At 39.3% G+C, this 27,953-nt stretch overlaps 3 protein-coding genes across 4 annotated transcripts in view; 1 reads left to right on the top strand and 2 right to left on the bottom strand.

Annotated features, from left to right (window-relative positions):
- Positions 1-13,706, bottom strand: part of LOC309496138 (uncharacterized protein) — a 41,167-nt gene extending 27,461 nt beyond the window's left edge. Inside the window, exons 1-2 of the mRNA XM_082166156.1 lie at positions 12,675-13,706; positions 12,437-12,575 (exon numbers count right to left, since the gene is read on the bottom strand). Of these exons, the coding sequence (XP_082022282.1) occupies positions 12,437-12,575; positions 12,675-12,743 (208 nt within the window). The 5' untranslated portion in view covers positions 12,744-13,706. The remainder of the gene's footprint in view (positions 1-12,436; positions 12,576-12,674) is intronic.
- Positions 61-27,653, top strand: LOC309496106 (C-type lectin domain family 17, member A-like). 2 transcript variants are annotated; one of them, XM_082166097.1, is made up of 5 exons: positions 61-7,188; positions 16,170-16,400; positions 16,480-16,604; positions 17,266-17,372; positions 27,365-27,653. In XM_082166097.1, the coding sequence occupies exons 1-5, from the start codon at positions 7,035-7,037 to the stop codon at positions 27,570-27,572; spliced, it is 825 nt and encodes a 274-aa protein (XP_082022223.1). In that variant the 5' UTR covers positions 61-7,034; the 3' UTR covers positions 27,573-27,653. The 2 variants fall into 2 exon arrangements, with proteins under 2 accessions (XP_082022223.1, XP_082022224.1); XM_082166098.1 differs by lacking the exon at positions 27,365-27,653 and adding an exon at positions 17,461-17,705 and having other exon boundaries at positions 5,839-7,188.
- Positions 19,777-21,527, bottom strand: LOC309496100 (uncharacterized protein). Its single transcript, XM_082166086.1, has 4 exons — positions 21,027-21,527; positions 20,847-20,897; positions 20,618-20,749; positions 19,777-20,414 (listed from the first exon to the last, which is right to left on the bottom strand). The coding sequence occupies exons 1-4, from the start codon at positions 21,460-21,462 to the stop codon at positions 20,134-20,136; spliced, it is 900 nt and encodes a 299-aa protein (XP_082022212.1). The 5' UTR covers positions 21,463-21,527; the 3' UTR covers positions 19,777-20,133.
- Positions 27,654-27,953: the final 300 nt, after the last annotated feature.

Below are 27,953 nucleotides of genomic sequence, written 5' to 3'. Positions count from 1 at the left end.
CCACACGAACCAGAATTATCCCGACAACGCTTTATCTGTAGAGAGGTAAAGGGAGCCTTCACAGGGGAGAGACTAGTTGACACTTCAGGACTGCGGACTGCTGTCTAGGCGCAGATACCATTTAAACATTTGTGGTAAGATTAAAAAATAAAGACAGAATTACTTTTAATTCTTAATAAATACTTTTATTCATCAAGTATGCATTAAATTGTTTAAAAGTGGCAGTGAAGACATTATTTTTTACTATATTTCTTGATTAAATGGTGAGCATAAAAGACTTCTTTCAAAAACATTGTAAAAATGTTTTGTTTCTAAACTTTTGACAGGTACTGTACAGTGTATATATACATACATACATACATAGAGACAGACGGTCTAACACGAGTAACAAGAAAAGACACCTGGGGAGAGACAGTCAAGGGAAACCAATGAACAAGAGATTTCAAAGGGATTGGCACACAAACTGGGACAGAAAATTAAGAGGAATTAAGGGATAGGAAATTAAATCAACACACACACACACACAAGTTTATTTCATCTTCTTCCTTGTCGAATTTCTACCGCTCTACATACGTCATCTGGTATGATTGAAACGATTGGCTATGAGCTACGTACAGGCGCATTTGATAGACATTTGTAGCGCCCAATAAACGGCTCTGGGCATTCGTAAACCACGCCTCAAATACGAGAAAATGGACATGTGGTTCCCAGACCACGTCTCAATGAGAAAGAGGTCTGACTTTAGCCAGGCTATCCATAAGTAATCCAAAAGCCAAAATGAAGAATCCCTGTCAAACAAGTATAAAAATATATGGGTCAATGGCAGCACAATGACCTCTGGGTAAGAAATCACCAACATGATCTCATGAAAGTGTGTATCTATAGTAATTTTATTTCTTGTGCTACTTATACGGCAAAAAATGTTTTTTGCAAATGATACGCACTGTAAAATCCTTGGGTAGGATTAGGGGTGTGAAGTGCATGCGTATTACACGCCGTAAAGTGCGTATCATACGCACGCGAAAACTATTTTTGCCGTATAAATGGTGCGAGAAATAAAATTTGTGCTATAGATACGCACTTTCATGAGATCGGGCTGGAAATCACTGAATTTATCTGATTATTCAAAAATGAGGTCTCCAATAAGTTATTGATGACATCATTCTTTATTTTTATCTATTAACAATGAAACACGATCATTGTTGTTTCAGGTTCTGGGAGACTTTAGAGCCTAACAGCAGGCTGTAAAATTAATACTCACCAAGCGCAAAATGGGCATTGGCGAGTATATGAAAAGCTGTGTTGATTACTTTATTCAATGTCTCCACCTGAAAACTACTGTTTCTTGTCGTTAATGTTTTTAATTTAGTTATGCTGGTAGTTTTAGCTGTGGTAAATCTCACTGGTACCTAAAAAATTTGCTGTTATAACTGATAACAAATATTTATGGCCAGTAAATTGTATTAAGTGATGTGGCAAAAAGTTGGTTTTAGGCCCTGGTTGTTTCTGTCATCGGGTGGGCTGTTTGTCCATGTAATTTAATAGAATCTGTGAGAGGAGCATTTCTAATATAAGTTGATACATTAATATGGTCTTTAAGAGTGAGTCATCAAATGTCTTTATAAGCAAGTCACTGGCTATGTTTGAAATCAATTCACTATTCCCTTCTTTACTCCACTAATATAGTCCGCTTGAAACAATGAATGATAATGAGTGAATGAATTTGGATGGCTGTGGATGTCATCTTCTGCCGAGACGTGGGGAATTAATTCAACAGGAATCTCATGGGTTTCTCTGGCTCTAAAAGTTGATTGTATGTTGGTTGTACATCGGTTGCTATTGTGGTGCATTTTGTAATTAAATGAGTGCACTCGATAATGCCCACTATATTTTATAGTCATTGAATCAATGAGTCAATCGATTTGATCAAAAACACCGATTTTTTTTCAGGAATGAAACATCACTGTGTTGCTCTGAGAAGCCGAACTCTTTCTGCTTTGGCTTCATTTGGAACTACTTTTGTTGGTGGAGAAAAAGTAGACAAAGTAACTGTCAATATTGTGTCTAAAATGTAAGTTCCTCAATTTTAACGTCTTGTTTATTCAGCTGTTGTTTAAACAAGAAAGCCTGCATCTCATGTTGTCCTTCAGCATTAGCAATAGAGCACAAGTTGGATCAGTTATAGTTTAAAGGCTGTAATTTACTACTTAAATTGCAATGATCTGTCCTGTGTAAAGTAAAGTATGTGTCCTGTGCTGTGTGAACAGAGTCAGAGACATACTGAAACATCATGTCTGACGTGTTCAGGAAGTGGCTTCAGGAAGCTGCAGATCAGTTAAAGTGTGTTTTGCTTCTGCTGCATGTTATTCTCAATATCAAGCAAATGAGACTCACTTTGCCATTCAAGATGGTGATGCCCTAGAGAGGAATGATTATGAGCATCTTTCAAATGATTGATTTGACCGACTCTATACACAAAATTTGATATTCTAAATAAATTATTGCATTATATTTACACTCACATGAACAATATTGTGGTAAAGTAATGTGGTCACTATAATTCTACTGTTTAAAATGTAAAAATCTGTATTGCTAAATACTTTATAGTCATTTTTATAGATTTACTTCGCGGATGGTTCTAAACGTATAAGGCCTGGAACACACTTGGTGATTTCAAATCTTAACTGATTTAAAAGGGGACATATCATGAAAATCTGACTCTTTCCGTGTTTAAATGCTATAATCGGGTCCCCGGTGTATCTACCAACCCAGAAAACATGAAAAGTGACTACCCAGTCACTTTTATTTTGTGATTATTTTAATTCCTTTTGTAAAGCACTTTGAATTGCCATAGTATATGAAATGTGCTATATAAATAAACTTGCATTGCCTTATATTTTATGTAATGTAGCAGTATTTATAAATAATTGATCAATGCATATCAAATTTAAGAGTCAAAGTCGTCAACTTCCCCAACCTCTTGCAATGACATCTCTTCTCTGATGACGTGTTTACTGGTGCAACCTCCCAGCAAGCAATAGCCTTAATTTCACCGTCTCGGCTAGGGATGGGCATTTGATTAAATTTTCTTAGTCGATCGTCGGGAGAATTAACGATCGACTATCGATTAATCATTAATATTTTTATATTGAAATTCATTATTTCTTTAACTTTTTATAAATTAAAAATGCAATGAAAATACAAAAATACAGTTTGTTTGTCCTCGATGAGATCTTTATTACAAGAAGATCAAATTGTGGCAGTGAAACTGGACGTTCGGTAGACTTGAAGATTCCTGCGGTGCTCTAAACCAGCGGAACCTGCAGCTGCGAGCCGGCGTTCTTAAACAGAGACCCATGGCCACTTCATCCGTTTTCTGTGATCGGATAGCTATCCGGTCGTGAAAAGACCAAATCTAAATGCCCTCCGAAACGCATTCGAGACGGATTTAAATCCGATCGCTCAAACCACTTCAGGAGGAGATCTGAGACGCATTCCAGACGAAACTGGACAAGAGTAAATGCATATGTTTGTTGAAACCACATATGTAAATTTGACTTATCCCAAAAATGATAAGAAATAAACGTGTGAGAGCGTGTTATAGGCTATATGTCATGTTATATCCAGATATGACGACGCTACTTCAACACGCATCACCACAGATGAGCATCTATTCATCAAGCCAACGTGCAAACTATCGCAAATCAAAGTTAAAGTCATTCATCAACACACAATCATCTTCATTAAAAGTAAAGAACCGAAATGATCTTACCAGGGCTGTTGCCGCAAAATATCTTGTTGCGATCTTTGATTTAGAAATTTTCGCTGATGATCAATAAAATGCAGCTCATATCAGTTGCTTTCGATGACGTGCAACAATTTAAATATGCATATAGCGCGGGAATTCAAGATCGGATTTATATCCGTTTTGCAAAAACACATTTATGTGACCAGGTGTAAATGGAATCGTTTTGATAAATCAGATAGCTATCCGATCTGAGAAAACGCATGAAGTTCCCATAGAACTTCTGCACCAGTCTACTGATTTCTGTTGAGAAAGATAAGCATGTTGACTTGATCTGGGATCAGACGCGACCGCAACCTGGTGACAGCCAGTCCAGCCGCCGAAAACACCCGCTCTTAGGGGACTGACGTTGCCGGGATGCACAGGTACCTCCGCGCTAAAATTAATTCCATTGCTTCAAGACTCACACTACGCAACGCAACCTGCATTAGTTTAATCGATAACAAATAAACGTGATCGACGAAATTCTTAACGATCAATTATCGATCGTCGATTAATCATGCCCATCCCTAGTCTCAGCTAACCATAGACCTGATAGTCCGGCTATGAGTGACACACTTCTAGACAAAATAACCTTGAATTTGGTTACATGTCGTTTTTACCAAAATAACTTGCGAGATGTATGATATTCCATCATGTAAGCAAAGTCAATAGTGATTAAAAGGTGTTTGGTTTAATTTCTTTGACATGTTATCTAATTGATGACTAGTCTATTCTTTGGCTATGTTTATACGTCTATTAAAGGGGTCATAGACTGAGAATTCAAATGCTTCTTGATCCTTTGACAGTTAAGAGTTTGTTATACTATAAAAATACCCTGCAGGTTTCAAAACTCAAAACTTTCTTGTTATTCCAAAAACTGCTTTTATTGAAACCAAGGCCAGCAAACGACAGGATCTAAAAAGTGGAGACTTGTGATGTCACAGGGCAGCTTTGGCCCCGCCCACTGGAGCGTTAGTGAACAGTGACATGAGAACGAGAAAAGATCGATACAGGATCAATACCATTACCTTCCAAACAATCCTAATGCTAGGATAGTAGGGTTTTTTCCCCAACATTGGGAATGTCTCAACAGTGCTTTATTTGTTTGTATTCGGTGTATTTCACTGTGGATTATTTGGTAAATTTCGGCGCAGGCTTTGCTAACAGACTTTTACAATATGGATCTGCCAGCAACGCCACAAACATGCAAGTAGTCATGTTTATTCTGATGCCTGATCTGTGATCAGTGATTTCTGATGTAATTATTCAAGTTCAGACAGATTATCTCTCAAAATATCCTTCAATACTGTTTATGCATCAGTAAATCAAGCCAGTGGCTAAACAATCAACTTCACGTCATTTCTCTTAATAGGATGAAAATCATCTTATTTAAACTGTGATTAAATTATATGAAGAAAGCGATCAAAGAACGCTCCCTTTCCAATCGCCCAAGTTGTCAATACAGCGTGAGTTTATCTGGACACTTCCAGATAAAGACTGGAAACTTGCCAAAACTCGTTGAAATAAATCATCACAAAATCATGACGCTGTTACAATGTACAGTACAACGAAGCTCTTACTGTATTTACATCATGTTTGCACTGTTATTTGGTGAAAGCCAGAGGTGTAAAGTCCAGGTTCAGAAATTAAAAGTCCTCCTTAGCTATTGTTCCAATCACCTGGATTTGTTAATTAGCACCGTTTTTCAGCCAGGAGACAGAACTAATTAGTGAAATCAGCTGGAATAATTATATGGCAGGACTTTTACTTTCTGAGGCTACGTTTACACGTGGCCGACTATTTTCATAAACGGACATTTTACCCTCTCCGTTTTCAAAAATAACATTGTGCACACCTGTCAGTTTTCAGAAAAGCGTTTGTTTACACGAACCTGTGTATTTGCCGTCAAAAGCATGCCAAACCTGTTGGTGGCAGTGTAACGAGAGGCTCAAGCCCACGTTAGCCAATCGAACAAATCGATTCGCAAGGTCGCACTTTTGCCGCATTGCAAGTTCTGTCGCATACTGTGACGTCGGCTGCCTAAAACTCAGTTTCCTCAGTTATGCAAACATGCAATTGAAGTTTTCCAAAATCTCCACTCTGGCAGGAGTTTTTAGAAAGAATCGTTTTCAGAGGCGAATTCTCCGTTTGTAGAAGGGAAGGGAAATGTCTCAGTTTTTCAAAATAACCATGGGGCCTGACCCTTGGACTTTACACCTCTGGTGAAAGCATTCGTGAGAGTGCAGAAATCGCATTGCAATGATAAGATCTTTTCATGTGCGATCAACAGACTGTCTGTCATCTGCTCAATGCTCATCACTGCAACCTTTCATGTGATGGGAATAGATCATTATGATCAATACTTTTCACGATTCCTTAATCTCGATTGCTGTAATAGTAAAAACGTAGTAAAAGTTTTAGAGAGAGTTCTACATGTAATACTAGCATTTCATATGCAAACATGTCAGCCAGTCACAGCAGTGGGCGTTTACACTGAAGTCTCACAGCCAATCACAGCAGTGGGCGTTTACACTGAAGTCTCACAGCCAATCACAGCAGTGGGCATTTACACTGAAGTCTCACAACCAATCACAGCAGTGGGCATTTACACTGAAGTCTCACAACCAATCACAGCAGTGGGCGTTTACACTGAAGTCTCACAGCCAATCACAGCAGTGGGCGTTTACACTGAAGTCTCACAACCAATCACAGCAGTGGGCGTTTACACTGAAGTCTCACAGCAGACACGCCCCTTCAAACTGAGCGTTCAAATCAGAGGCTAAAATCAGGATAGGAAAAATGCCATTTATTTATAAATTATGACATTTTTTGATGTTAAAATCATACTAACATTATAAGGGCACCCCAGGAAACATTATAAAATAATAAAATAATCCAGTCTATGACCCCTTTAAATTTTCACTGACAGCCCAAATTTTGCCTTGTTTTAGCCTAGACGTCAGGGCTGTGTTTGGACGGCTATTAGATGTCTTTTAAACACAAAATGGCTTGCTGGACTGTCACTCACACTGCTGAGTTTCACATACATCAGAAAAGGGAAGAAAAGACCATCACAACTTCTGCTTCCTGTGAACTTTAAGGGTCTGATGGCACTTTTTTTTTTTTTTCACACACTGACCGCAAGCTTGTTTGCCACTAGCTTTAAAAAGAAGACGAGTGCTGATTAGATCCAAAAAAAACAAAAACAAAAACAAGGAACAAAATCAATTAATGTTTAAGAGAAGAAATGTCTGATAGTATTTATGATGATGTGATCGGGACTGAGTCTGAGGGAAGGCAGACAGAGAGACTGGAGATGACAGTGGAAATCTATGAGAGTGCAGTGGGAGATCATGACTTCAGGACAGAGATAAACACACACCAACCACTTCAGCGTTCAGGTAATCGCATTCATTACTTTGATAGAAACATCACAGTCTGCACATATTCAGTCATCTAATGTCATAATTGTGGTGTTCAGGAAGTGATTGTGTGAAGATAAGAAGCTCAATAGCAGCTACAGTGTGTTTGGTTCTGCTTTTTGTTCTTCTGATGCTATTATTGGATTTAATTACTAACCATTTGTATTTAAAACAGAGCAACATGTTTACTCAGCTTGTGTGTTTTAGTTAGGATGGTCATAAATCTGATATCTGATATGATTTTATGAACTGAACTGTAACCTGATAACATTGAACACAACTGAAGCACAGCGTCAGTCTATTGTTTGCCCTTTATTGATGAAGTGAACCTCAGATGAGGTCAGGTGTATTTGAGGGTCAGAAAAACTGCACAGAAACAGCCAGCATTAGTTTGGTGTTATCATGACGGTTTTATGGAAGACCTGATGCCTTCATAATTATGTTCATGTTCAGTGGTGGAGAAACAGAGAAAACACAGATCATAAAAAGTGATTTCAGCCTTGACTTTAGTGCTGTTAGTCACAATCCTCACACTGTAAATTATTTGGCCGTACATTTACAGTAAATTACTGGCTACAAGTTGAATTGGTTTCACAGGAAGTTACTGTTTCATTTTTATCGATTTTCATCGCCATTAGTGTGAAATAGCAGTGTGATCTTGTTGAATAACTTTATTTAACTGTGAAGATACAGTTAATGCCATCAGATTATTGTGAATTAGCAGTATTCTCCTGTAGAATTACTGTTTTTAACTGTGAAGTTATAGTTAATGCCATCGGATTACTGTGATTTAAAGGCACAATATGGGATTTTTTCTCCACTAGGGGTCGCTAACCTATTTACAATAACAAAGGCGTAGATTGATGACGCAACATTTGCTATGAATTATGGATTTTGTCGTCAACGTCAAGCCGACCGATCTAATAATGTATATGGATTACTGAATACATCGATGCTTTTATCATGACTGTGATATGAAGCAGTTCGGGATTGCTAAGAGACAGCTATCAGCTCCAAACGCGATGCGAGTCCCGCGGATATAAAAGGAATATGGACATTTCATTCTACCGAACTACACGCAGAATTACTACTCACAGTCACAGGTCAGTTTATTAGACAAATTAAACTTGAGAGGTAACGCAGCGCTGTTTCACTTGGTCTAACATTACACTATCACTCTAAACTGCATTTGAATGTGTTGAAATGTATGTGTTAACGTTAGTTTGTCTGTAATGAGACTAGCAGTAAGCTAGCTAGATCAACATTAGAATAACATACAGATCATATTCTAACATTTTATCATTGTTGAACTATATAACCTTGATTAGTTTTATGTAAATGTGCTCACCTGTTTAATAAAGTACATGTAGGAGTTGTCGAAGTCTCGGACGTGGAGCTCTCGTTTATATAGTGTCCATGGGAGCTCTCGACATCTCGAAAACACCGCGCTGATATTGATTCTCGGTTTAGTTCTCCATTTTTATCCAAAGTCTGCTTGCCATGGTCCATAATGTTTGAACGAAACAACAACAGCGTGCAAATAGACATTGCGAACTACACAGTTGTCCGCGTCAGTTTGGTTACTATCAGAGGGCTCTGGTTCATAGCTCTGGTTGCCATGGCAGCACGAGCGGAAACCAGAGACAACACGGATATGACGCCATTGACGGCGACAAAACGGAAATAAAGACACGGTCCGTGTCTTCGAATTAAAATATTAATTTCTCTGGATTTAGAAGTTAATTGGAACTGTCGGGATAATGTAAATACACAACTTTAAAAAATATATAACATAGATATAGTGATTTTTTATATTTTTAAATAAAAAAAAATACATATTGTGCCTTTAACAGTATTCTCCTGTAGAATTACTGTTTTTAACTATAAAGTTACTGTTAATGCCATTAGATTACAATAGCAATGTGCTCCTGTAGAATTACTGTTTTTAACTGTGAAGTTAGTTAATGCCATCAGATTTCTGTGATTTAGCAGTGCGCTCCTGTAGAATTACTGTATTTAACTGTGAAGTTAGTTAATTCCATGAGGTTACTGTGAATTAGCAGTGCGCTCCTGTAGAATTACTGTATTTTACTGTGAAGTTAGTTAATGCCATCAGATTTCTGTGATTTAGCAGTGCGCTCCTGTAGAATTACTGTATTTTACTGTGAAGTAACAGTTAATGCCAACGCACAAAGCAGTGCGTGCTTACCGTTTTGAATATCAATCCTGCTAAAAACGTACTTTATTTCACTCCGCTCATGTTAATATTGAAATATTCGCCAAGGAACACTCAGGTAAGATGACGTAACATTAGAACAGCCTTCTATCTGTACTGTTTTTCTTCTTTGCTCGCTGTTTTGCTATTATTCTCGTGCACTGACTCGTTCACTAAGATGAACAGCCAATTAGAGTTCTCTCTCTCAGCGACGGCCCAACGCTGATTCAACATGTCGAATCGGCCGAAAAAAGCCATCGAGGACCAATTTCAGCTGATGGTGCGGAACACACTGAGAAAACTAGGTTGAGCTAAGCTTGAGTTGACCCAGATACACTTAACCTTAATTAGCTTAAAGATTATATGGGCAAACAAACTTGTGAACTGTCATAATGCCTACATTAAAGGTACAGTCTGTAAGGATGACAGCTAGCTGTCGAAATAGGTACTGCAGTCCAAATTCAAAATATTGGAGATCGTTGTTTCCCCCGGCCCCTCCTCCTCAGACTCGACGCTCACGTGGGTTGCCAGTTTGAGAACACACAATAGAAACGGGCACAGTTGACAATGAAAGCCGAGGACACTTACACACTGTAACTTGATGAGTTGATTTATCTGCGTTTTAATATGCTCTCATTCATTGAGAGTTTAGATGGGGATTTTTAGGTCGGGTAGAATCTACAATTTCTTACCCAGTTTGTTTGTTCGTTTCCAATACTCTGTGTTTCCTGCCAACTGGCATCCCAGGGTGTCGAAATACTATTAAGGTGAACCGGCAGTGGGCGAGATCACACACAGACCAGAACAAAAAACAGACATTCCAACACGGAACAGGTTAAAGAAATAAGTAAAATAACTGGCTGTTTTTCAGAGAAACAAGTATGTGAACTCAGCATTTTTCCTAAATATCTGCAAACATATTGTGGTATTTTTATGCTTTAGTAGAGTGAAAAATTACATACAGCACCTTTAAGGCCACAGCTTACCTTACAACTTTATTTCCCAGTGGTCACTGCAGAAAAATGCTAACTTTGTTTGCACTAAGAAAAGCTATAGTTAATTCATAATGACCAATGTTTTCAAAATGAGGCTTTCCATTTTTAATTTGCATGATCAAACCTACGTGAGTACGTTAACTGCTAACAACATAACCTACAACTAACGCTATTTGGTTAATACTTTCATACTGAATCATATCGTTTAATTGAGCAAATTTTGACATTTTAACACTTACCGCTGAATCCATCAGATGAGACCACAGAGGAGACGAGAGAGCTCAATGACACAGTGTGTGCAAAAGACTGAATTTACAGTAGTTTCCTGCATTATTTTCACAGTAAAATTCTGAATATGGTATTTTGAAATATCACAGTTAAAGCCTGTGTGATAATAATGTAATTTACTGTGAAATATTAGTTTCATCTTGTAAAATCTTGGAAAGAATTTACACTGTAGGTTCTGTGGTACACAAATTAAAATGTTTTGAAGATTTCTTGAGATAAAAAAAAAAACTTAAAAGAACACGCTTTTAAAGTGCTATTAAAAGTATCAAATATGACCATATGACCTGGGGGTTTATTCCAAGTCTTCTGTAGTCATATGATATGTTTGTGTGAAGAACAATCTGAAATTCAAGTTGTTGTTTATTGATCAACTTCTCCAGTGAGCTGTTAAACGATGCAACTGAATAAGAGTCACCCTGAAAATGTGTTAACTTGAACCCGGCTGCTACATCTAACCACACTACCCAGGGTTTCCGCGGGGTCTTAAGTCTTAAAAAGTCAAAAATTCGGAACTTTAAATTTAAGGCCTTAAAAACGGCCAGATTTTCATCCTAGGTCTTAAATTTAATTTAGTCAGGTCTAAAAAAGTGTTAACCCTCGTTCATTTCCAGAAACGCTGGCCGCAGAAAGTTATTACAAAGTAGCAAATAAGTATTGAGTTGTAGCCTACAAAGCGGAGCTCTAGAGCAGGGGTCTCCAACACGCCGCTCGCGGGCTACCAATAGCTCGTGGCTTGATATGAACTAGCTCGCCAGAGGCCGTTCACATATCGCGTCTTTTGCGCACTCAAGTTTGTTCCAATGTAGGCGCGCGGTAAGCGTGCTCATAATTGAAGCGACGCGCTAATTTTTTTGCCAGGCGCAACGAGATGTGAACAACAACATTGAAAGCTCAGTCAACATGAAGGGTGGGGGTGCACCCAAATACTACTGTCACCGGTGCAGGCCGGGGCGGACTCGGATGACCAGCCGCCCCTCACTCCAGACACCACCGTGAGGAGCCAACACCACAGGCACGCAACAGATGGACAAAAGAGGCAAGTAATTGAGTTCAAAAGGAACAATCTTTATTAAATAGCAATCAACTTGAGAAAAGAATAAGCAACTCTCCTCTCCTAGGGCTATTTGACCGGAGTAGCCGCTGGATCGATTCTTCACTGCCTTCGGGACACAAACAACAACTTGAATTTCAGATTGTTCTTCACACAAACATATCATATGACTACAGAAGACTTGGAATAAACCCCCAGGTCATATGGTCATATTTGATGATACTTTTAATAGCACTTTAAAAGAGTGTTCTTTTAAGTTTTTTTTTTTTATCTCAAGAAATCTTCAAAACATTTGAATGTGTACCACAGAACCTACAGTGTAAATTCTTTCCAAGATTTTACAAGATGAAACTAATATTTCACAGTAAATTACATTATTATCACACGGGCTTTAACTGTGATATTTCAAAATACCATATTCAGAATTTTACTGTGAAAATAATGCAGGAAACTACTGTAAATTCAGTCTTTTGTACACACTGTGTCATTGAGCTCTCTCGTCTCCTCTGTGGTCTCCTTCGGGACACAATAGTGCGATAGTGACTCTAAAAGCTTGCTTACTTCACAGCGTTGCTGCACATCTACAGGACTCAGACAGTAAGTAACATGTAATGTATTCTTCTCAGTATCAGATACGTCGTCGGGCACAATGGTGGGACAGTGACTCTAAAAGCTTACTTCGCAGCGTTGCTGCACATCTGCAGGACTCAGACGGGAGGTAACAGGTAATGTTTCTTCTCTCAACAGCAGATTCTCTTATCAGGACGTGAGAGGGAAATTGTGACTTTAAAACTCGCTTCACAGCGTTGCTGCAAATCTGCAGGACTCAGACGGTAAGTAACAGGTAATGTTTCTTCTCTCAACAGCAGATTCTCTTATCATGACATGAAGGGGAAATTGTGACTTTAAAACTCACTTCACAGCATTGCTGCACATCTGCAGGACTCAGACGGTAGGTAACAGGTAAGATTTCCTCTCTTAACATCAAACACTTTCATCAGACATTAGCGAGAGACTCGATAGGCAGCTTTACCAGCGATGTTGTACATCTTCAGAGCTCGGTCAGTAAGTATAACGATTCAGACTTTTCCACAGCCATACGGTTCTTCACGAGACTTGTACCAGTTCAGTTGTATCGTTCTGGGATTTAGGTGGAGACCAGTAGATCATCTCACAAGAATGAAAGCAGGCGTTGGAAGACTCTTCTCAGCATAGCACACAGCACTCGTGTTCACTACAAATCCACAGCATTAATTCGACGTGCATCAGGTAAGGCAAACAACTGCAAATCACTCACAGTAGGGCTGATCAGAAGCCTCGCTTCATCCATGCATTTCAACGGGAATATTCAACTCTCAATTCCTCTCCAATGTATCTGAAACAGATGTCCTCCTCAACAGTAAATTTCACATTCACAGTCTTTTCTTCAAGCTTTACATTTTATTCAATGATGAAATTAATTCACTTATCTTTCTTCCTTCCTCTTCCAGCGCAGACCCAAACAGCAGTTCAATCCAGTAGTATTCCACAAGCAGTTCTAAACGACAGACTCCAATAACAGTTCTTCACTTACACAAATTTCCAGGATCACAGCATCAAATGTAAGCACTCAAACAGGAGATCTTCTACCCCAAAACACAACGACTGAGACCCAGCCAAACAACTGATCAACTGAACACCGATTGACTTTTACCAGTTCCAACCTTGACTTCAACACGACTTCGAGTGGCTCTTTTATCCTCCTCTTGTGAAGCGGAAAGCCTGTGTAAACACCGCTCCTCTCTGCCTCACACCTGTCGTGCATCGGCGGTAATTAGTTTGGACAATATCTCCGCTACACCCGGAACCGGAGTGAGGCGTTACACCAAAATAATTCCCCTCGGGGAACATGAAAAGAAAACAAAGGTTCCGCTTTTCCCAGCATTTTGTCACCCGTGACACTACTAATAAATATAAGCTAATGTGTAAATGTCTTTTTATAAAAAATTATTTAAAGGCTGAAATGAGTTTTTTTGTCGAAACTTTATTTGAACTTGTACATGTTAGTATAAGTTAGTAGATAAGACAAGTTTTATGTCAAAAAACAGCAAATAAAAAATGTATTAGCATCAATATGCACTTTTTGTTTACGCAAACATTAAAATACCATTAAAAATAATGGCCAGATTTTAAAAGAGTGTCTTGCAACATGTTATCTACTAACATGTTGCAAGACACTCTTTTAAAATCTGGCCATCATTTTTAATGGTATTTTAATGTTTGCGTAAACAAAAAGTGCATATTGATGCTAATACATTTTTTATTTGCTGTTTTTCGACATAAAACTTGTTGAATTGACTTCATTCTGTAATATTAGTACTTTTTGAACAGGATTCTGTGATAACCGTGATAATTTTGGTCACAATCATCTCATCATTTCCTCTCTAGTTATGATCAACTATGATCAACTAAAACTATGATCAACAATAATTGTGTTTTTACAGTATAATATGCAAAAGTACAATTTTCTATAAAAAAAATATCTACCTCTCCCTCTCTCTCACACACACACACACACATCATATAATCCTAGATAGATAGAAAGATAGATAGATAGATACTCTAATGATCCCGAGGTAACTATCTATCTAACTTGGATAATGCGTCGTGTAGGTCTTAAATTTCAATCTTTATGGTCTTAAAATGTCTTAAAAAGGTCTTAAATTTGACTTACTGAAACCTGCAGAAACCCTGACTACCACAATGGTGCCATTCAGGGCTTGACATTAACACCCGCCAACCCGCCAAATGCGGGTGGATTTTGCTCGTGGCGGGTAACATAGTCACTCCAACTAGCCACTGTGGCGGATTGAATAATTGTAGTCTTTTCAAAAGGCATCTGAAATAAGTGTGACACTACGACACTACAACTCCCATAGGGCTGTCAACGAATATTCTAAATTCGAATATATATTTCAATAGTTTTAAAAAACAGAATTTCGAAGGTGAAAATGAATATTCGAATGTGGAAAAACGCCCGCGGTAGCAGAGGCGCGGCTGTCTGCTTTGCGAGTGGGCGCGCTGCCTGAGGGGTCAGGGACAGGTAACAGGAAGAAGCGTTAACGTTAAACAGAAACATTACTAAAGTGTAGGCTACTGTGATGACTGAATAGATATTGCATGAATAAGGTAGGTTAGATACAGCAGTTTCATGCACTACATGCTTCCACTGGTTTGATTATTTACCGTTTCATGTCAAGGAAAAGTTCCATGTTCACAGCTCGCTCGGAGCGTTCAATGTCGGTTCTATATAGGCTAAAAACTTCAATTATTGTTAATAATATTTGTTTCAATCACTGAATGAAGCCTGCTATATAAGAGTCGCGACCTTAAATTGCTTGCACAAAACTCTTGATCAGCTCTCAACATTTGCTTATTGTTGTTGTTCATTTAAACCGTTATGCACAGAGAGCGTGACGCCTCATTCGCGCCGCAAGACCTCCAGACGCGCGTAAACGCGTCTTTACACTCGCGCCAGACGCTCTATTCGCGTTTGGTGTGAACGCAGCATGAGGGTGAGGGTGAGAGAGAGAAAGAGTGCCTGCGAGTGAGCGAGCTAGAGTGAGGTCTGCGGTCTTGGCCATTAGTTGATTTACTTGTTTTTGTGTAGGTAATACGTTGTCAAATGTGTTTAAACTTAAATAAACTACCTATACAAGTAGTTATGTCTCTTTGTATTAATTTGCCCTGTTATTGACGTAATGCGAGTCATTGACAAAATGCGCAACCATGTTCGAATAGTTCGAATATAGGCTATGTGTTTTTTTTTAGAGAGAATATTCGAACGTCATTTTTGAGCAATTTTGACAGCCCTAATGAGTATTACATGCACACAGTGTATGCCGGTGGAGCTATGTGGCGATATGTAATATAATACATGGTTTTATTTTAAAAAAGGAGCTTTACACACAACCTTATCAGAGCTAATGATAATGACCTGTTTTGTGTATAGTCTTGATTTGGGTGTGTACAGTGGTTTTACATTTAAAAGGGTTGTAAATCTAGTTCAAGTAAATTTTAGCACGCCATAGTCGACTTTTAAAAGGTAATTTCACAAAAACAAAAATGTGGCTAGTAAAAATGCTGTGTGGCTAGTAACTTTGGAAAACCACTAGCCATATTGGCTAGTGAGCAAAAAAGTTAATGTCAAGCCCTGGTGCCATTTAGCAAGAGCTTTTTTTATGCAAATGTATGGTATTATTATCATTTCCATGACCAAGTGAACAAAAATGTCCTGTTTATGGCAATATAAACACTGATGGAACACAAGATCTGGACAGAGGCACTCAGAGAAACCATACAGGTACAAATTCAACACACCATTAGGAAATTAATAAAACCTTTATCATTATTTTCTTTACTTTATTTTCAGGAAGTGATTGTGTGAAGACAAGAAGCTCCAGAGCAGCTCCAGTGTGTTTGGTGCTTCTGTGTGTTCTTCTGCTGACTGCAGTCATAGTGCTGTGTGTCCACATCCATACCAAGAGCACAAACTACACAGAAGAGAGACAACAGTTACTAAACATGATTACAAACCAAACAGAAGAGAGAGACCAGCTCAATCAGGAGAGAAATGAACTGTGGAAGATGCTCAATGAAATGGGTAATGTTAAACTATAGTGTTTCCATAATTCAGTACCGGTGGTAAAAAGTGCTAGTAGACGATCTGGTTCTGTTTACAGATGGATGTATTTATCAATCCAGTTTTTACTATATGTCTTCTGAGAAGAAGAGCTGGTCTGAGAGCAGAAGATACTGTACAGAGAGAGGAGCTGATCTGATCATCATAAACAACAGAGAGAAAGAAGTGAGTGAAAAATAGATTGACCACCGAAGGTTGTGCTGCACTCTTACTGTCTGACCACTCAGAAACACAGACGTCAAAGAGTTAATTCACCCAAAAACTCTGTCATCAATTCCTCAACCTCCTCTTTTCAAACCCATAAGACTTTGTTCTTCTTCAGAAAACAAATGAAAGATATTTTTAATGAAATCTGAAAGTTTTCTGTCCCTCCATTGAAAGTGTATTCACCCAAAACTCTGACGGGTCAAAATGCTCATCGAACTTACGCAGAGATCAACCGTTCTTGCTTGATGCATGAGAACAAAATTGCTCTGTTTGTTCGCTGATAAATGTTTATATGTGAATAAAAGCTCAATTAAATCTGTTCATCATATAAGGTGATCGTGTCTCTTCAGAACACTTGGATTAAACGGCTCGATTCATATGGATTTCTTTTACGATGTCTTTGTGAACTTTATTAAGCGTCAGAGTTTTGGGTGAATAGACTTTTAACGGAGGGAGAAAAATCTCTCAGATTTCATTAAAAATATCTTTATTTGTGTACCGAAGATGAATGAAAGTTTTATGGAGCTGGAACAACATGAGTGTGAGGAACTGATGATAGCATTTTTCATATTTAGGTGAACTAATCCTTTAAATGTAGTTTCCTTGTTGGTTCTACTAGGAGTTTGTTAAGAAGATGTCTGGAAGCACTGGTGTCTGGATGGGTCTGACTGACAGTGATGAGGAGGGAAAATGGACATGGGTTGATGGCAGCACACTGACCTCTGGGTGAGAAATCACTGAACTGAACTGATTATTCTCTAATAAATGATCATATCTCACAGTCTGAACATCTAATGCTGATCTGTTGATGCAGGTTCTGGATGTCGAGAGAACCAAATGGATATAAAAAAGAGAACTGTGCTGTGTTATATCCATCAGGGTTGTGTGATTATCCATGTGAAAATGCCTTTAAATGTATCTGTGTGAAAATTTTTTAAAAAATGAGTAATTAAATATATTTTAATCACAGCCGTAACAACATGTGAACTGTGTTGTAACTGAGTCAAGTTTCTTAATATTTCCCCATAGTTGTAAATAATTACAGTCACTACTTTATAGTGACAGTGTGTAAAGTATATATAAAACTTGATGACATCTTATTACAATAAATACATTATTTGTTAACGTATTTAATAAATGAGTCCAAACACACACTCTCAGACAAAAAGGTACAAAAGCTGTCACTGTGGTGGTACCTTTTCAAAAGGTACACCTTTGTACCTAAAGAGTGCATATTAGTCCCTCAAAGGTACATATTGGTACCAAAAGTGTACATATTAGTACCTAAATGGTACATATTAGATGGTGGTCTAGTGGGTTAAACCCCTGAACTGGTAAATCGAAGGTTGCTGGTTCGATCCCAGCAGTCACCACCAGTGTGTCCTTGAGCAAGACACTTTACTCCACGTTGCTCCAGGGGGATTGTCCCTGTAATAAGTGCACTGTAAGTCGCTTTGAATAAAAGCGTCTGCCAAATGCATAAATGTAAATGTAAAATATTAGAACCCGTTTGAAGGGTACTGTCCCAGTGACAGCTTTTGTACCTTTTTTTCGGAGAGTGCAGAGTTCAGTCAAATATAACCAACAGTAGCTTGAACCCTGACCACAAAACTATTAGCTTTGATGGAAGACTGAACATTAAACCTCTAGATGACACACAGCTCATATACTGAAGATTGACCAGATCAAAACAGTAATGGACTAGTTAAAGGGGTCATGACAAATCAAATCAGCCCTGATCTTTTGACTTAAAAGAGGTCTTTGTACCATTAAAACATAGCTTAGCTTAAATCTCCTCCTCATTATATAAAGCATGTATTTACATTAATAACCTGTGAAAGTGAACCTTAATATAAAGTATACACTTGCCCCAAGCGGTCTTTATAGAGCTCCAGTTGAGTCTAAAGCCACTGTGCGATTTATTATAGTCCTTTACGACTGTTGGATTGAAATGGTGACTACAAAGAAATCTCTAACGTTAATTTTGGTCACGGCTTGTCTTGAAAAACGAAGACAATTTGATGGTCGTCGTAGAAGTCACACTTGCAGGACTGAGAGTCAAATCTTCTGACACTGCCAGAATTTCGTCGGAGGTCAAATTTGATCGCAACGGTCATTAATCGGCTGTCGGTGAACGTGTCAAATTTACAATCAAAGACTTCAGATTTTAGTCTAGGATTAGAGGAATATTTTAGAATTTGAAAATATGTTTCAGACGCCCGGCTTAAAACAAATGTATCTGTAATATTTTCTTTTAAATAAATTCAAGGTTTTTTACATATTATTATTTGCTTTGTTCTGATCATTTCAGAAAGTCTAAGCCTGAATCATGCGTACTGTACATTCAAGTTAAAATTTGGATTGTAAATCTCTTTGCAAAATGGCAAGTTTTTATGTCATAAATACCATCAAGGTCTTAAATTGTTTATTATTTTTGTTACAAACTCCAATGGAGATCCCTCGATCGGCCACCAGAGGTCTCACTCTCCAGCGTATTAACCGTGGACTACAATTCCCAAGAGCCCACATACCTAGCCATGAACATGTCTCATATCACCCGGCTATTTAAGCCAGGCACACACACACACACACCCACCCACCCACCCCTCCTCGTGAACCATAGTTTGACCCGGCTGCCATTCTGAACGTTATATTCCAGTGACTGTCTTCTTGTGTATGAACCTTATTTGTATTACTGACTATTGTTTCTTGTTCCCTGCCTGTGACCCTATCGTTTGCCTTCCCTGATCCTTTTTCCAGTTATGTCCTCGATTATCGTGCTGTATAACTATTGTGCATCTAACATAATATATAATCCGGTAAATGATAAATAAAACTCTTACATTTACATTTAGCAGACGCTTTTATCCAAAGCGACTTACATTGCATTATCCTATACATTTATACATAGGTATGTGCAATCCCCTGGGATCGAACCCACGACCTTGCGTTGTTAACGCAATGCTCTTACCACTGAGCTACAGGAAAGCTACGGAAAGCATCTTAAAAATGTCTGGAAATTGCCACCACAAAATCAGTTATTTAGATCGATAAGCATGATATCATGATAATAGCAAGCATTGTTGGAGAAATATTCATGAAAATATGAGGAAAAGAAAATGCCACAATGTCTCTTTATTCTCTTATTTATTTATGTATGTAGGGTGAAGAGATACAGATCAAGGATCAGCAACAAACTATACTTAAAAATATATTATTTAACATTATTAGATTTACTGCTTTAACAAAACACTTTTGAGTCACAGGTGATATTCATGGGTCCTGTCTGTCTCAGTGCTGAAACTCTTAATACAAACTTACATGTATAGACAGCTCAGACTTTTATACAGTAATCTATTGCAAATTTCAAACACACTTTAGTCCTCATTAATATTGCTTAATCATGTTAATGATTCTTCATGATTTTCATCTTAAATCATACGCTGAAGGTTCAGAATTATTGGAATCACTTTCTGCAAAGCTCCTGTTATCTTAAGGGAAACAGTAGGAAACCACTGAAAGTGTTGCGATTATACTGGTCATCAAATATCCTCGTGTTAGGCCAAAGTCTCACATAGACGACATCTCCAACCTCCAGGATCAACACAACTCCATTTGAGGAGTTTAACCCTTCCTCAGGCTGATGAGCATGTGCTGCAACCATAAGCTTTCCATTCTTAAAAATGTCTGCAGTTGCTGAAGTTGGGCCATGACCAAATACAGAGACTCTGAACATGTACGCTCCTTTCAGTGGGGCTGTGAAAACACCTAAATCAAATAACAAGAGATACAGAATCAGATGTTTCCTGTATGATTGCTTTATTACCAAACACACTGTGTAATAGTTTTGAAAGATGGCAGATCATCTAATTCTCTAATACACATTACACAACTGCAGAGAGGTCTGAATGGAGCAGAAGGGTTTTCATTACTATAAACTGAGTTTTATGTCTCATTTCATTGATAATTACCTGTAATTGGGTTGTAGGCGTTCCCTATGTTTGTAAAGACGTTCCTGTAGGTTAGTGTGAAGTCAGTGGTAAAAGGACCAGTATATCCACTGCCAGATTGCATCAGTGAAGCTGAAAAAGCTATTTCTCTGTCTGTTATTAAAAAAAACATAAGCAATATTGTGATATATTACTGAATTACACTGAGAATGAATACACTGAATTTAACATCATTTAAGCACACTTTCACCTCTATTTTCCTTTCTCAACTCCACTTGACTCAGAGTAAGATTTGAAATTTCTGTGAAGGAATAAAGATTCTGTTAAATGACATTCACACAATTTACACTTAAATTTACACTATGCAATGTATTTCATTGGTTTTACTTTGAGGATCATTGATAAAAGAGTGAATGTTTTGGTGAGATACCATAATTTTTCTTGTTCATCTCATCGCTCAGTCTCATCTCTAAAGCTCTGATGTTCACTTTCTGCTCTGTAACGGTGGCGGTCAGTTCTCTGATGTTCACTTTCTGCTCTGTAACGGTGGCGGTCAGTTCTATGATGTTCACTTTCTGCTCTGTAACGGTGGCGGTCAGTTCTCTGATGTTCACTTTCTGCTCTGTAACGGTGGCGGTCAGTTCTCTCAGCGCTGCATGGATGTCAGTGAAGAACAGATGGTAGTTTTGTTGGCTGTCAGTTGAAGCTTCATCTCTCAAAGTGTCTGTTTGAGGTGGATTCTGTCTTCCGTCCTCAGATCTGAGCTGTTGACTGATCTCATTCTCATTGAGTCCTCCATCTACCTGATGCTGTACGACAAACACAAAGGTTTCCAACAGCAGCAGTAAACATACTAAACCCTTCATTCTTCACTGATGTTTGTTTCCAGCTCTTGCTCTTCATCCTCACAGCCTCTCATGTTCCTTTTATAGTGTCCTGATTTACTGTCTTTTGTAAATGATTTACATTTCTCCAGAAAAACAAGTAGTTAATGGTTATTTATAATCAAAGGGATGTTCCGGGTTCAGTAGATATTTATATAGATCAGCAGTCAAGTCAAGTCACCTTTATTTATATTTTTTTATAATAGGCTACAGATTGTTTCAAAGCAGCTTTACAGGGATAACAGGAAAATAATGAAATAATGAATAATGTTTTTTCTAGAAGAAAATAGCATCACAGTCCAGCTTTAGTAAGTTCAGTGATGATTAATTTTTGAAAACCTGCTCTGGAGAAAACTGTAATGTCATCGTCCAACTCAGTTCAGTTCTCATATAATGGTGTCAATGCAGGCATCTCAATAATATTGTTGAATATTAAATTAAATGTCCCCAACTAAGCAAGCCAAAAGCCAAAGGCGATAGTGGCAAGGAACCGGAACTCCATCAGGTGACAGAATGGACAAAAAAACCTTGGGAGAAACCAGGCTTAGTCAGGGGTTCTCCTCTGGCCAATGAACAAAGAGTCTGTGATTATGATTCAGGCAGCATTATAGGTCAGAAATCAGATTAGATCAGAACATTTAAAATATTTATCCAGTTCCATCTGGTTGAAGATCGGAATCATCACGCTGGTATGGAAATGAGTTTGTTGAGGATCAGTGCTGATGGCTGTCATGTCGATGAGAGTCTAGTTGACACAATCTCTGCTGACACTTCAGGGATGTGTTGTGGTCGTGTCTAGATGCAGGTCCTCCATCTGATCTGGATACGGCATAGATCCGGCAGACTACATAATGCATTGTGCATCCTTCAAGCCTGTGCACACCGGGACGATTATCGCGCGCACAATATGTTTTTCAGCGCATCTTTTTGTTCATACCCAAGCGATTTTCACTGGCAATGAGCAGAGTGAATATGCAAATTCACTCCCTGAATCCTATTTGATCTGCAATTCCTCTCCATAACAACTCCCTCTTGTAAAGACCACCCATCGGCCCAACGACGGAAATCCAACTGTCTGGGCGAAGGTATAATGCGTGTATGTCTTTTCAGAGCTCCAGTGAAGTTCACTTTATTTGTTAGAATTTAGTTTCAATATTACTTTAGCCCTACGCTAAATCTGACTCCAATTTCAAATGATAATCAAATTTAGATTGTCTTAATTTATGACTTAATTTAGATCTTTGATTATTCTGAGTATCCCATATTTTCAATTATTCATTCATTATGGACCCGGTATCGCTTTGTGACGTCACGCCGCGCCGCGAATGTGCGCTCACGATCACAAACGTAGCCAGTTCTGAAATAGTCGGAGGATGCAGTGCAAACTATTTTACCCTTAAGCGGTCACCCTATGCTTCCCAAAAGGTGTAATTTTTTTTAATAGTTGCAAGATGCAAAGTGCTAAGTCAGTGATAGTCAGAAATCGGAAGGTCTCCTTAATGATGTGCCCCATGCTCCATTCATTAGTGCCTTCGGTTTGATCTATCCTGGAGTAGCTTTGCGGAAACACCAGACTACACAGTAATCTACTATGAATAATAATTTCAGAATAATGCTGAATAATTCAAATATAACATTTTATTTGTCAGGTAAAAATGTATCATGCCAATTACACAAGTAAATGTTTAAAAGCCAATTCAGAAATAATAAATACATGACATCAATTACTCAAAGATGACTCTAAGAGTAAGCAATGCATTCCTGACAGAGACACTCAGTGTTGTGTGGGTGTGTTCCAAGTGTAAGACTTGGGAAAACACTGACACAGCACTGTGTGAGTTTTTTTTTCCAAAGACTGCTCTGCCACTTTCCATTATATACCCAGACCAGAACAAAAGGCTTGTATAAATATTTTTTTAGAGTTGTTTTGGGTCAATTCATGTACCCCAGAGGGTAACACCTGGTTTAGGGGGAGGGGAGAGAATTATCAGATATCTTGAAGAGACACCACCCAAAGTGGAGAACAGAATTCTCCTAAGTTTTCAATCTTTCTCATAACACCAATGACTGCAATGCAATTAAGAACATTTTACCAATCGCACAATCGAGACATTTAAAATGATACCAAACATGAAAAGGAAAAACAATAGATTTATAAGATACATCATATGTGATATATAGACATTCTTAGTGAACTTTTAGTGACTTGAATCAGGGGGGGGAGGAAGGGAGATATTAACAAGGAGATAAGTTTGGGCAAAACAATGTCCTGTGCTCTTTCTTTGCGATCTTCTGTCTAGGGTGTGTTTTATTGCTTTATTGTAGGGTGAGTCTTATCTCATCTTTTGTCTTAGCAGGAAAATCAATTCTTACACTCTTAACAAGATTTTTCTAGTCGCTGTGGCGTTTGTCATACAGTTGTTTGTGTTCAGACACCAAAGAGACCAGCAGCTCTACATTCATCGTTGCATCTTCGTTTACCTCGTTGCATCTTCTTCTTCGTATACTTACTTCTTCGTCGTCTTCTATCAATGTGTGCTCGGCAAGACAAGCCAATGCACATTGGCATGTGATAATTGCATCAGCCGCTCTGCCTTGCAGCACAAGCATATAATGAGCAGGAGGAGCGTCACATATTTGCTTTTCGTTTTGGAGCCTAGTGGTTGTTCCTGCTCTACAATCTTATCTGAGAGTGTTTTAACTTAGTAATAAGAAACTTATTTCTTATTAACTTAATAATGTTAAATTATTAACTTAATAAGAAAACGAGTCTGCTTCTTCAGGAGAACGCCTCTTCAAAGCTGGTATTGGATTGAAAGAGTGAAAAGACAACGCTGGCCACGATCTCACAGAGAGCCGACAAAACAGCTATTTTCATAGTTCGAACGTTGCGTCTTCAAAGAGTGTGCTGATTAAATCAGCTGATAGAGGTTGCGCCTTTAATGAGAATGTGAGTGCTCACATCAGGCTTGCACTATCGTCCTGCTTGTGTAGCCGTGGCCATAACCCTGTACACTCGGCACCAGAGAGAGCAGTTTTCCTGAAAGAGCCAACACGGTTTGACACTGCGTATTTTTCAAGATCTCATTCAAACCGTGTGTTTCTGGATACAGTCGTTTCCTATCCTCATTTGAAGGCCACGATCACCCTTTCATATGCCCGGGCTTAAGCGTGCTGAAACTGCGTCGTGGGTGGTTCATGTTCTCTTTTGAGAGCATGACCACATCGGCACGTTGTTCATCTCACCTTTCTCGTAAAGGCTTGAGCCGCTCAGTGTGCCGTTGAGCTGCCGGCTGACCTCACGGGTTGTCACGGCAACCCAGCACGCTTCGTTCGGCCCTCTTGATGCGTGGTCGAGGGTCAAGTTCCTCAAATGAGGTGGATATACCACACCTATACCCCGATCTAGTTCCTCTTCTGGTGCAACCAGAAAAGGGCTTCTTCACTGAATAGCCAGGGTGACCTGAGGATTACAGTGAGGGATTCCCCGCCCGGTAACCAATCCCTGGGGGCCCCTCACTCTATCGCATCACAAACATGCAGAGACTGCACTCATGGGTGGTTCATGTTCTCTCATGAGAGCATTACCACGTCGGCACGTTGTTCGTATTGCATTTCTTAATGGCTTGAGCACTCAGCATGCCACGTGCCAGCCTACGGCCATGTTCACTATCTCACATGCCTGGCAGGTTCCGGATGGAATTGCTGGTCCTCCTCATGAGGGACCTAGCATTTCATTCAGGGCTCCAGGGGAGGATCAGATGTCGATCGCTGCATTGGAGAGAGGGCTGTTACGCTCTGGAAATGAAGATGATGCTGAGCTTTTCACTATAATGGTGTGTGTGTGCTCATACTGAATCGGATTCAGACTTCACAACGATGCTTTCCTTGGGCCGACGCGTAATTGCCTTGCCTCGTCCCCCTTGTCTTCGCAGGTGTGTGAAAAACTTTGGCAGTATGTAAGCATATTAGCGCCTATATGGCAAGCCAAACTTAAATCTTGCTAGTTGCTCCTTATTGGCCCAACCGGACCTGGTTCCCCGAACTGATACTCCTATCAACAGCACCTCCCTGGCCCATTCCTCTGAGAGAGGACTTCCTTTCTCAGAGACGGGGCACCGTATAGCACCTCTGTCCAGACCTCGGGAAACTCCATGTCTGGTCCCTGGACGGGATGTGGAGGTTCTAGATTATATACCACAAGCAGTCATAGACACCATCACTTCTGCAAGAGCACCCTCTATGAGGCATGCTTACGCTCTGAAGTGGAATCTGTACGTTGAGTGGTGTTCTTCTGACTGAGAAGACCCTCGAAGATGTTTGATCCACCCTCAAAGTGTATGTTGCCTCTATTGCCGCACATCATGATGAAGTTGATGGAAAATCCTTGAGTAAGTACGACCTGATCGTCAGGTTTCTGAGGGGTGCGAGGAGACTGAATCCGCCTCGCATTTTCCTTTTTCTTTAGTGTGTTATGTAGCTGTTTGTGCATGTATAAGATCTGCAGAGTTACAAAGCTCAGAGTCTCAAACCCAAAGAGATATTCTTTGTAAAAGTTAAGGTTCAGCCAAGCCTTCCTAAAAATGCTTCATTCAAACATGTCACCACAAATCGATGTCAGTGTGTGAGGGCAAAGAAAGAATGCGTAACTTTTATTTTTGCTATATTATTGTTGCCACCATGTTGTGGAGACGCTTTTTTTTTTCATTGCAAAAGCCAAACTACTTTGTTTGGCCTTCCAAAAGAGGACACAATTAGAAAACAGTGGTTAACCCTCTGGGGTCTGAGCTGTTTTCTGGGCCCTGGAGGTGTTCTGACATGCTCTGACATTTGTGTTTTTTTCTGTTACTAGTGACATTTTCATGGCTAAAGTCTAATTACACTGAATTCAGCACAAACTCTGCTACAATAATATATCAGCAGCATGTATGTAAAAGTCTGTAGTTTTGAGATAATGACATTTATGCGTGGTTTGTGAAAATATAAAAAAAAAATTTCACTGAAATAAGGCCATGAAACCCATACTGATTATTTCTTCACAAGACTTTTGAAAATTGTATGACGTAGCCTAGAATATTTGCTCCAAAACTATGTGAAAATCACCCTGACTGCTCATTCAGATAAGACAATATATTGATTTAAAATATTTACGACGTGTTTTGTGTGAGAAAGCTTTATGCGAAGAGGCGTGATCATCTCATTAATATGTAAGCTTTTCACACCTGAGAAAGACAAATACACTCCCCTAACTGCCCTATTAGGAGCTATCAGGCCCTGTCATTCAGAGCAACCTTGCACAAAGAATGAGGAGATTTAAAAAAGAATGGCTTTTAGATTGTTTGGATTTATTTACAACACAACATAATCCAAAAATACACAACAAATGACAAAAGAGAACATTGAAAACAATGATCCAAAGACAGAGACCTTTGTGCCATTCCTAAAAACATTGTACATACCTTTCATTTCCAAGGTGTTTGATTTTCACTTTACCATGTTCATATACAGAGACTCATATGAATGTTGAAGTCAGCAGGACTCAGTTGCATCAGGGCCCTGAAAAAAATAAAAAATAAAAATAAACGTGAACATACTGATTGTTAAGGAGTCCAGTCTCCCTGGTTTCCCCATCCCTCAGTCACGAGCGCCCTCTCCCGAGTTCTAGCGCAGTGCATACTTTCCCTTCAGTATGCATCATTTGTGCAGTTATTGCCTTCACCTGTTGTGCATCAATGATCATTGGCTCAGCCTTTATATGCCTTGTTCATGGAGTGTTCCTTGCGAAGTATTGCCTCTTATCGTGTGCATGTCCGAGCAGTTTGAGTACCTTGTCTTCCTGTGTTACTGACCCTCGCTAATATCTCCTTTATCTGATTGTCTGCAGCCTGCCTCTCGACCCAGTGCCTGATCCTGACCTCGGTTCTCAGCCGCCTGCCTCGACCTCTTGCCTGTCCCTGGATTCTGTTTGCTTGCCGCCTGCCCTCGACTTCCAGCCTGTTCTCACTTGTCTCTCGGCGTGTCCCACTCAAGAATTCCTAGAGTTTCTCTTTACCTGCCCTAATAAAGTTGTTGCATATGGATCTGCCTACTGACTCGTCACAGAATACTTCGCCATACGAGGTTCCAGCAACTATAATGGCATTATCTGCAGCGATCAACGCTCAAGCCTCGCAGCTGGCCACACATCACCATCAGCTGTCCCGATTAACTTCTATAACGGAGGAACTGGTAAAAGCTATGCAAACTTTACGTACCCCATCCTCGGATACCTCGGCTGAAACGGCTTCTCCGTCTTCCGCAAGCCTTCGATCCGCGTTACCGGAAAAGTTTGATGGGAGTCCAGGAAAATGCAAGGAATTTATCCTTCAATGTTCTCTGTATCTGAGCCAACAGCCTTCACCGAATGTCTCGGACGACAGCAAGATCTCTTTCGTCTCCTCCCTGCTTACCGGCCGCGCACTGGACTGGATTAC

The sequence above is a fragment of the Leuciscus leuciscus genome (assembly GCF_965113295.1).
Source record: "Leuciscus leuciscus genome assembly, chromosome: 4".
Taxonomy (NCBI): domain Eukaryota; kingdom Metazoa; phylum Chordata; class Actinopteri; order Cypriniformes; family Leuciscidae; genus Leuciscus; species Leuciscus leuciscus.
This window is presented reverse-complemented; position numbering and strand designations above follow the sequence as displayed.